This window comes from Papilio machaon, chromosome 7, assembly GCF_912999745.1.
Source record: "Papilio machaon chromosome 7, ilPapMach1.1, whole genome shotgun sequence".
NCBI classification, from domain to species: domain Eukaryota; kingdom Metazoa; phylum Arthropoda; class Insecta; order Lepidoptera; family Papilionidae; genus Papilio; species Papilio machaon.
In genome coordinates, this window is record NC_059992.1 from 9,289,636 (window position 1) to 9,301,554 (window position 11,919).

The following is an 11,919-nucleotide window of genomic DNA, read 5'->3' on the forward strand; positions in this document are numbered from 1 at the left end:
TAATTCAAAGTTTCATCACATTATACATTTTTTAACTCAGAGAGGTAGGCAGAGACCACAGACACAGACATCCATTTGGCGCGGTCCTGACACACCTCTCTCGTTTCTTTTACATTCATACATCTACGCATACATGCACCTTGGTTTCGAGTTCTCTTAATACTGTCCTTGATTATCCAGATAAATCATTTTTTTACCAAAAATTATAAATGAAATAGCTATTGCTCGCGACTTCGTCTGCGCATAATTTAAATGAAAGGTTGAAAAGTATCTCGTGTCTTACTCGAGACTGTGTTTTATATCTTTGCCAAGTTTCATCAAAATCCGCTGAGCCGTTCCGGAGATACCTTCTAACAAACAACCATCCATCCAGCGACACGCCACGACCACACGGAAGACAGGGGAAAAGTGGAAGCAATAATTTTAGTCTTCTTTCCCTTCCCACCCTTCCACCGAAGGATAGGATCCAGGTGAAATCCACTTCCCATAAAGTGGATTTCACGGAGGAGGGAATGCATAGAAAGGAGAAATATTTTCTTTCTGTGCGTCACCCCCTTCGTTTATTAGATGTAGGCAACGCATCTGAAATTACTTATGGGCAGCGATCGCTTCACTATTTCAGTGAATTCAGATGGCCTATCGCTCGTTTGCCACCTTATGGTATAGGAAAATTCAAACCAAATAAACTTTCGCATCTATCTATATATATAAAAGAAAGTCGTGTTAGTTACACTATTTATAACTCAAGATCGGTAAAACTGATTTAGCTGAAAATTGATGGGGAGCTAGCTTAGAACTAGGAGACGGACATAGGAACTTTTTTATCTTGTGTGCATTTTTTCTTCCGCGCGGACGGAGTCGCGGGTAAAAGCTAGTTTATAATATTAGTAAGAAGTAAGATATTACAAGATTCACCTACACTAACGCAAAATGTTTACTGATTCTGAGCCTCTTTAGCTTTAAATAATGGCTACCAAATAAATTATTTTTCAAGCATTTATTAAGTCTTTTCCAAGATTAATATTTCACTCACGTTATTTAAAAATAAACTTAAAACTTTACCTGATGTCGTAGTGATGTAGTCTTAGTGCCATTTTAAAATACATATGAAGAATCACTTTACTTGGGTACCTAATAAAAGAAAAACCTTGTCAGTTATTTGTTGATTGTTAGTATTTTTAGGTTTTGAATACATTTTAAAGTGTAGGCGAGACTTAAATAGTTTAAATTTTATTAATTTAAAATATTATAATTTTTCCCAGCCTACAGTTTTGTTACAAAAGGCGGGTATCCAATGAGCAAAATAATTGATTGGATTCGTGTTTCAAGGATTTTTTTACAATTTTTTTTCACCTAATTTTGTGGATTATCACGTTTTATTATTTCAATCCATTTTCTCATTTACTATTTAATCTATGTTATAGTGCGTTACACACACATTGTTTTTAAAGTTACTTCTTGATAGGTTAAAGTTACTTTTTTACCTATCAAAAAGTAACTTTAAAATCAATCATTTTTATACTTAATTTAAATTGATAATATTGTAGTGAATAAGTATGTAATCTTGTTTGACGCTAAATAATTTAAATACTTAAGTCGAACTTTATTATAGAGCACTCTGCGCTCCGGCCGCGGTTCACGACACTACTATCTAGTCTAAATAGTCCTCTTCGCCGTCACATCCTTTTCCTATCAGGAATGGATGAGAAGGCAATGCATAAAGTCTAGGTCTAGGTGATAGCACTCCAACACACAGGGAGCAGATTGACTGTTTTCTCAAACAACTGCACAACACTCGCTGTGGCCAATGCAAGCAACCATCATTTAAATTCTATGAGTGCGGTGTCGTGTCGTGTCCGTCATTCATTTCACGGCGCGTTTGTCAATTCGCTGGTGTAACTGTTGGCCAACGTTTCGCGCCGCCAAATGTTTTAAATATGTGGAATTGTTTTATTTAACAACATAAATATGTCACTATTGATGTTCATGTGATGTGCAACGCAACATCGAACGCGTCGCCCCCCCTCCGCTCCCCCCCCTCCGTCCCTCCCACCACCAACAACCGAATTATGCCAATTAGGATAACTAAACGTTAAGGATAGATAAACGTTAACAACGTTTTCGTGCCCAATATTTAATGGAATATTCAAATATGATTTAATTTGTGTTTTGTTGAGACAGGTGTACTTATTGTTTCTGACGCGGAAATGTCTCCACACTAACACCAGCCGACGATGTGTCTATGCCATTACAGTGCCTACAATCATATTATAATAGAATTAGTATTGAATCGTCGGCGGTAAGTAGGTAATGGTGCGGTGAGCGGTAATGAGCTGAGCGCGGTAATTGTTGGTGTGCGCACTGCGCCGGGGGAAGGGGCGTAGGCTGGGAGGGGGCGCACGCTCCGTTGCCCTCTTGTTTGTACTCTAATTTCGGGTGACCTTTAACTGCGGTGCACCGCGAACATCGCACCTGACATTTGCGGCCGCCGGCCCGCACCGCACCGCACCGGCGGGCGCACAGCCGCACCGCACTTGCATTGCTTATTTATTACAAATGTCGACTAATTATCAACGCCAATGTCGCATTGATTACAATTTGAGAGAGCGACCCTCCCGCCCGTCTCCCGCAGCCCGCCCGTAGGTGCCGAGTGTCTTCACGCACTATGCAGCGCTGCCAATTTGATCAGCGACACTCTCACGCCGCGGAGGTCAATTTAAACACATGTAAATTAAAGGATAGTGCCGGGCAGTGCCAGGGAGTGTTGGGTAGTACAGCAAACATTATCGTCGTCAAAAGACAGTTTCATGCCTCTCGAACATGACCTAGTCGTCACCTATCATGTGACATATCATTGTAAGACATAAATGTTTCTTACGTTTATACCTCAAAGTTGCGCGTTACTTTGTGTCACGTCGCTGTGCGCTCCCGTGACTAAGTTGTCCCGTTGACAAAGGATCGAGCGGCGCGGGCGCAGTAGCTTGTTTACATACATACATACAAGTACAACACATGCGATCGTTGTGTGTGTCGATGCAATTTAATAGAGCTTATTCCTATAGAATAGAGGTACTTAATTCCGTCTTTCGGCTAATGAGTGTGCGTGTCGGAGGTGATGTCACTCCTAATACCTTTCCTATCCCTTCCTAATGGGACAGAGGTCGTATAAGAAGAGGAAATACCTTTTTATTGTAGGTTCCGTCATGTAAGATTTGTTTAAGTGGTTCTATGTGGGTTTGTATTTACGCAAATTCGTACGTGACGGCTTAGAACCTAAACGACTGAACCCATTTTGACTAGTGAGGTGTCATTTGAATTGTCTTCTTCCTCGGAGTGTCATAGGGTACCTACATACATTAGATGGACACAAAACACAACAGTCATTGAAGGATTTGAAATTCTAAATTAGTGAGAAATCTTATTTTTTTACATTAAAATAGTAAAGTATAATCCATGCAATCAACATTTCAAAATCTTTTCTTAAAGGCACCCAACCCAATTGATGGCGTTATGCATTAGAGCCTCAGTCCTCAGTTTTTTAATAAAGATTAGGTTATTTAGCAAGATCAGGCGGCCGCTTGCTCGTTTGCCACATTACTTACCTTACCTACTACAAAAAGGAATTGTAAAGGTGGCTGCTGAAAGTTGTCCCAAATCTGCTAGACGTAGATACATAGATGTGGAAGACATCGAAGGAGGGTTTTGACAAAGGAGACTCGACCGCAGCTAGCATAGCGCCGCCCGCCTCGGGAAATGAACTTGTGTCGCTTAGCGCCGGATCGATTTTCGAATGTAGGGCGAAATTACGTCGCCCGACGTCAGCAAAGGTCCGCGCGACCTCGCAGGCAAGCGGGGAGGAGGCGGGTATGGGGGCGCGGCGCGGGGGGCCGCAATTAGCCGGCCGCGGTCACTCACCCCGCCCGCGCAGCCTCCGCCGACCGCCGTCAGCTGTTTGCATCCGAATTCCAACTTCAAAGTGTACTTGATGGACGAGACTGACTAGAGCGTTCACTTCAGAGCGCGTGTTGTCGCAGCACCGCCGGCGCCGAACACCTCGCTCTGTCAAGCGACAGCACGACACGTGTAGAGCTGCACTCTTTGTGCTTTGGTGGCAAGCGGAAACATATTATAGCATTATGTCATAAATAGGTAAATAAACAATTGATTTGTTGAAACGATACCAAAGTTTGTACGACAGACGAAACTCTACACTTATTCTATAGTCATTTGTGAACCTTTCCATTTTTATTGTGTTAAAATGAATAGTTTTACGATTAGGCTCTATATCGATTATATTATAGAGGGTGTTACTCTGGCGTCGCCTGGGGCAAGGACACCTACGTCTGATTTATTTTGTGCCCATATGCCGACGGTCACCGGTCGCCGGTGATCTCTGTGCCATTGTGTTTGGCCGAATGCTGGGCCGCTAAATGTTGCCAGGGAAAAGGGAAGGGAGCGCGATGACACTCGCTTGATAGAAACACTTAATGCCCGGTTTACATTATTCCAGTCAAGCGATCGAAATCAGTTCTAGTACGCACGTAGTACATATCCTTGCCCGCTGCAAGCGAAGCCGGAGCGGGCCGCTACCGCCCGCTCCGGTAGGTTTTGTTATAATTTTCATTCATTAGATAATTCGCAATCTTCGGTAGTTGACTTCTCGACGACTCCTGTCAATTAAGACCACCAATACTTGCTGTACATTTTGCATAAAAAAATCGACACGACCCGTGAGTGAGTTGTAAAACAAATCAAATTATATCAGACAAGGTTTAATCAAAAATGCAAATTAAAATCGCATTGATCGATTTCAATATAAATGTTATTATTGTTTGTTAGTGAGAGCACCGCCAGCTACTGCGCCACTGCGCCACTGCGCCGTCACTGCGCGCTAATAGCTGCATTGAAGCCGAAGCCGTAGCTCGTCACAAAATGAATAAATTAACTATTTCTTGGTAATTAGTTACAACCGCAAATGTACAGACAACTGAGCCGTAACGGCTCATTCGCGGGCGGCGGCGGCGCTAGTGCGTGCCAGTGCCTCGGGCCGCGCACGTCGCGCCACCGCACAGGAGAGATCTCGTGCGTACCGAATATACTGGGCCGAGCAGATGTCGGGACAATCGCGCCGACGATGTCTTTTACAACTTAGCTCTAAAAAAATTGAATGGCGCGACACGTCTCACAAATGTTGTTAACTTTCTATTGCCTCCTTTTGATTTATATAATATTATAATAAACATTTTGTCGTTACTTTAATTTACAAATATTAGATATGTTGCACACATTTATTGCAATCGTTCGACTTTGATACTTTGTTGTAAACGATGAATAGCTTTGCACGTTTGGCGCACGTTTGGCGCATGTTGGGCGCACGTTTGGCACACCACTTCTTGCCATAGGCAGAGTCAGCCAGAGCCATCTGTCCGATGACACACAAATAAATATAATATGTCTTGATGTACTCACATAGGTACGAAAGATGCCGGTCAAAATTGTTTCTAAAAGTTGTATAAATTGTTAAAGGAGCCTTTTGTTCGAGGATTCAATTTGGAAGCACGGACGAATAAACAAGGGCCTAGGGTGGGCGCGGGACAAGGGGGGGCGGCCCTTGCGCCTTCAAATTGGATTTAAACATTGCGAATTACCTCTCTTTGATTCGCGGGTTAGCCAAATGGGGACGATTTATGGAGCGGCTCGTCTCGGGGGACCCGCGCGCTTTCTTTATTTCCCTATCCTTTTAATGCGGCGTTATCTCAGGGCGCCGATCGCGAATTCTTTCGGTGCAAGTATTACTTAGCCCTTTGATGTCGGTCTATTGTGCATCCGCCCCCGCCCCAGCCCCCGCTTGCGCTGCCCCCCCCCCCTCCACCACTATCACAACATTGTCATGTTGAACAAATTTGATGCACAACACCGGGCAGCGGGAAGACGTGCGCGACATCATATCTCTGTATGTGTGCGTGAGGGACAACTTAATGTATGAAAGTGTACTAAACGAGAATAACGACAATGATAATGATTATCTTACTAATATTATAACTATTTAGGTGGATGGATGGGTGAGTGGTTGTTTGTTAGAAAGTATATACAAAACGGTTCAACGGATCTCTATTAAATTTTGCATAGATGTAGAGCAGTCTTGAAGAACACGTAGACTACTAATTAAGTTTTTTTTTATATTCCGCGTGCACGGAGTCGCGTGTGACAGTTAGTATAGTTATATGTGTAATACTATGTGAACCCGGTCCAGACTGCCCGAACCCGTGCCCTCACCCACACCGGGAATCTTCAGTTCGATAAACTCAGTTTTGCAAGAAGGCCGCCGTGATAGTTAATTTATGACACCAGTATATCCAGTGTCATTATCATTACTATTGCGTAACTCAAGCGCTGGATATAGTACAAAATCAAATCAAAATGACAACGTCACATAACCGTGAGCTTTTAGTGCATGCTCATAGTGTACTTGTAGTCGTATATGCAGACATGCAACACGTAACATCCCGCTACACCGCGCCGCGCCGTGCAACGCGTTGTGCCGTGTCGTGTAACGCAAGCTATTATTGTTTTTATCTATTAGCTAACTACGCTAGCTACCTATACTTGTACACTAACTACTAATTAGCTAAGCACAATTTATGAGCGAACGATGATATACCTATTAGCGATATCACGTTGCCACTGAGGGTCTTCGAGCCTACGCAAGTAACACTGGCCCAATGCGGGTTGAATTCACATATATGTTTGAATTTATTCTCCAATATGTGCAGATAAATTTAGGATATGAAATTGGCAATTTGATAAACACACCGGTGTCACACACAAGTGTCGAAGGTTGAACCGGGACCATTACAAGTCCAAAGCTTATCTCTTCAGCAACCGACGCTTATTGTATTTTACGCATTTAACGCAAATAACGATTACCTTTTTTTGTTTAATTAAACAATAAAATGATGACTCATGTATTTATTTTCAAGAAAATCATTAATGCATTTAATATATTTATCTAGATATTTCAACTTGTACCTGATAATATGTTTCGTTTGTCGCATCAACCGTCTGCCCCCCCCCCGTGACACTGCGCGACCCGAGCAGTTTGCGACTTTTTCAGCGCACATTGCGTGAGTTGCACGTGCTTCGGAGCGCTGTGGAAGTGACGACACCTGCGCGAGCTCCGGGAGCAGCGCGTGGGACCGAAGGGCCGGGGTCCGGGGGCCGCAGTGCCGAGGGGTCGGGCCGCCTTCACAGCACTCGTCGAATTCTCACGCACTCTCACACCACTGCATAAAATGTAGATTTTGCGAAGTGATCACTTAACTTGGCGCGCGCGCGGGGCGCCGCCCCTTTATGGCGATTAACGCAAGCAATTACTTGGTGCCTCTGATTACAATGTAATGTCGTTGTTGCAGTGTCGGGCCGCAGCCACGTCGGCGGCTTCTTCGACACGCAGATGGTGCTCGACCTGAACGGTAAGTGTCCGATGTTCAATGCTCACATCTCGGTTGTCGGTGCTAGCGGCCGGCACCTCACCGGCGTGGCGTCTGCATCAATTACGTATAATTATGTTTTTATGGCCGCAGCCTTCGGCAGCTTCCTAACTCACGCACACGAGCATCTTATACATTTCAATAGAAACCGCTTTTTACTGTCTATAATATTTTGATCTCCTCGTTTGTACATGTTCATGACCAAAACTACATCAGATATCATTTATAAATACTCGGCTGTAATCATTTTTTGATTGAGTTACACTTGTGTGCCTTGAATTTAAGGTTTACATACAAACACATTTTTAATGAAAGATAAGTTTAAGGAAGCGCGCCTTTTGCGCGTTCATTCACCCGGCGCCGCGCCGCTACGACTACGCCGCTATTAATTACACCTCCCTCCCCTTTCCACCGAAACCCGCCAGCAGCTCGCCCTACCCCGTACCGCGCATCTCGCAACCGTTTCAAGACAAAACTAAATTACAATTAAATTAAGAGAAATTCACAGCTGAGCTCTTTTTTGCTTGCGCGCGGCGACACCGCGACGTCTCTAATTTCGACTAGGATCGTTTTTTATCCGCGTTAATTACGAGATGAATGGGTTGGCGGGCCGCGCGGCTCGCCGCTCCACCGATGTTTTTGTGATGCGCGTGTTTCACGGAACTCAGAGGCCGCCATTGTGGTGCTGCTTCCGACGGCCTTATTCAAATCACCAGCCAAAAAAGCGAAACGAGACGTCGACGACGCTGACCGCCCGAGATCTTTCCCCGTGCTACCAGTCAGCTGCCAACAGCCTGGCCCACCGTGCTCTCCGCGCCGGACGTCGAGCTTGTGACTTTAATTTGTTTTTAGCAATAAATTAAATAAAATACTTGTTTTCCCACAAACTAAAGATAAATACATGTTATCTTATTGCTAACACGAGATGATCCAAAAGATAAAAACAAAATAGAAAAAAAACAAGGTCGAGGTACGTTTAATTGGACGCGCTCGCGGCTCGCGGCTCACGGCGAGACGGATCTCTGGACGACGAAACATTTTGTGTAAAAAGCTATCGTAAATCGGAGCGACGCGGCTAGTGCGCTCCCGCGTTGGCAACAGCCGCGATTACATACTATAGACATGGAAAAATTTTAATGTGCATCAATTAGATTAACACGCAGAGACCGCCTGATTAGGTTTTGTTCGCTCCAGCTCAACGACGCAATTTCTATCAAGACTATTAGCGAAACCCCCCCCTGCCCGCACTGTCCCACGCACCGCAGCGACATGATTCTGTAAACTGGGTGAAATAATTACCTCGTGGCAACGCTTGTGTAGGTACTGAAAACCTTGCCACACGAATTAAAACGAGAGATAGACGTCAAAACATTGCCCTCCGGGTAGAGCGGGCTGCGGCGCCGCTGCTGTTTATCCTCCCATATTCCCACAACGAGCTGGACGCCTTGTGTTCCGGTGGCGAGCTGGAACACGAGAATTCGGTCTACTGCCCATTCGCTACATCCTGTATCTGTCTTGGGTAGTATACCTACTAGGACAAAGAGCAAGCGACGCCACTCGTATAGAGTCCAATAACCGTACTATCAAAAGCGTCTCGAGGCGCGCGTTGTCCACACTTTCTATTTCTGTTACTTTTTTCGTGTGTAACCCCGTACCTATGCCAATTGTGCAGCAGGGTGGCGGGTGCCGGCTGTCCGGCCGCGAGCCGCAGCGTGGCCATGGGTCGTCGGCCGGCCGCCCATCGAGCTCCCGGTGTATCGGATGTGGGCCCGCATCTGCTGCATATTTGTCAAAATGTAACGTAAGATGTATCGCTTGGGTCGTGACGTGTGCGTGGCGGGGGGCGCGGGGGGCGCGGGGGGTGCGGCGGAGGGCGCGGGGGGTACGTACCTGCGTCGCAACAATACATTTGCATACTTCTCCGCTGCGGGCTTCATTTTTTGCAGACTTTTGTTAAGCACTGGGCCGCGATCGTCCATCGCGGCTGTTTTTGTGCTACTACCAAATCTAACAATAGCTTTGGAATTTCGCTCAAAAGTTTCGGAAAAAAATATCTATGAATAAATCATTCGCAAACGAAGCTTTATTGATACAGCGCGGAGTTGAACGTCGCCGCGCCGGCCGCTCACACCATCTCCCTGACTTTTCATCTAAGACATTGGTTTTTGACTCTGTCATGACACAACCCCGGAAGTAAAAGTTGTAAAGTATGTCCTAGCTGTTGAAGGCGATAGATACCTTAACCTTTTCACATATTTATTTGTTCATTGAAAATAAGAGTAGCAACAACGTAGACAGACGTAAATGTAGATACCTACATTGTTACGTATAATAACTAAATTTATAACACAATGATACATAGATTTAAACCTAAATTTAGCACTAGAGAACCCTGTATTTTTAGCAAAAGAGCATTTACCTTCCGCCAGCATCGAGAGTTTCCTTAATACAACACCCTCCCCCTCTCCCCCCCTCCCCCTCCCCCCACTACACTTCACTCTGCCCCTCGAATCGACTAACACTAGAAAACTTAATACTTGATTCAAATTACATCAAACTATAGCCTGGCACTTTCTATTGTTGATTTCTTTTAATGATAGTTATCGGCGTTGTTTTTTATGTGCTATTTTCTTTTGGGAATCCCTTCAATATTTTTTATTGAAATTAACTGGTAAAAACTGTTAATTTCACCCCACGAGTTGTCTTTATACTACGCGGCTGATGTCTTAATTCTTCTGAATGTTGACCTGAACACATGTCTGTACAATATACTTATATACTTATATACTTATATATAATGTGTAGTGCAAAAGGTAATTATAATCTATTTTAATGTTAATTGTTGCTATGCTATTTTAATGTTGTTGTAATTTAAAAAAAATTGACACCAACTTCAATTGCTTATCTGAATATTACATTTCTAAGAGATGTAGAAATCTTATTACACATTTAATTTATAATATTTGCATGTTTTAACTATATTTTGATCAACTCTAAACAATGGATCACATTTTCAGAAATTTACTACCAAGATGTAGAAAAAATGTTAATAGTACCTAGTCAAAAATTAAATAGACCTTTCTCGCTCGATTGTAGAGTGCTATCTCTGTTTATTGTTATAAATCTCACCGCCGAGTGTCAGAGCTAGCAGTGAGGTAGTGAGCGTTCACTGCACAGGCTCGAGCGATTGCAAATTGCAACCGATAAAATAGTTTTTGCTATGAAATTTGCACCTCGTTTACCTGCGCCGCGCGCGACCGACCACCCGCCGACCCGCTACCTGCGCCCCTCGCGCTTCCTACGGACAAATGGTTTTCCTTCAGCACGTTTAAGACATACTTAAATGTTTATGTAAAACTTTTCAGTACAAAGAATAAAATATTATTATCGGGTTATTTGAATAAACATCCTCCATGCGGACAAAGTCGCGGGCACAATTTGGTTCCAATGCCAAGTAGTCGAATGGCTGGACTTGAGCCCGCGACACCGACATCGGTACTCCGTAGCCTTAACCATTATTGACTCATCATCGTGCGGGAGAAAAGTTATCTTCGATAGTTTACTTCGGTTTATTTTATCTGTAAATTATAGTTATAAAAATGTACATAATATATATATTTTAAATATGTAAGCGGAAATGAATTACGCCGCTGGATGACCTGATCGTTTTAGTCGCGGACTTTTGTTTTGTTTGTCACAGAGACAGTTATTTATTCGTCTCGGGGGACGCAGGAGATGGTCCCCGAGTAAATCTTGTAGCGGGGGAGAGCGCCGGCTGCAGCGGCGCCTGGGCCCCGGCCTGGGCCGCTGGGAGTGCCACGGCGAAGGCCACGGCGTGAGCAATGTTGTTGCCGCAAAGAATTTGTAAAGTAGAGTGTAGGTCAATATACATAAAAGAGTAAACTGATCAATTGGCTGACTGGTAAATCACATCTGGGTCTAGAGACTTGAAATTTTCAAAGACAGATTTCTTATACTAGGATCGAGCACGAAGAAAGGATTTTTGCCGGCGGCCGACTTCCCCGAACGACTCGAGCGCTCAGTTTTATAACTTTCTTTGAGAGTAAGAAACTTCTTTCCTTTGAATAAACGGTTGTAATATCGTTTTTATAAAATCTTTTGTCTCCAACAGTTTTTTATAGTTTCTTTGTCCAAAGGGATTGTTGTAAAAAATCGTGCTATGAGCAGCGCGCGAAGGAAAGCGGCGACAAAAAGTATCTGACGACCGGCTACAACCAGCGACCCGGCACTTTCTAATTTATTGCTCCGCCGAGGACGAGGACGAGGACGAGGACAGACAACGGCTGGTGAACCGCGACAATGCAATAGTAACAATCGCACACACAATCGCTTCGCGCCGTGCGACTTTACCTACTCCGCACTGTCATAATAAATCCGATAATGAGGCTCCAGCAACGCAATGGTTGCC

At 44.1% G+C, this 11,919-nt stretch overlaps 1 protein-coding gene across 1 annotated transcript in view; it reads left to right on the top strand.

Annotated features, from left to right (window-relative positions):
• The window catches only part of LOC123721140, a 56,494-nt gene extending 45,136 nt beyond the window's left edge, over positions 1 to 11,358 (top strand). The window contains exons 3-4 of the mRNA XM_045678680.1: positions 7,413 to 7,606; positions 11,191 to 11,358. Of these exons, the coding sequence (XP_045534636.1) occupies positions 7,413 to 7,606; positions 11,191 to 11,358 (362 nt within the window). The remainder of the gene's footprint in view (positions 1 to 7,412; positions 7,607 to 11,190) is intronic.
• Positions 11,359 to 11,919: the final 561 nt, after the last annotated feature.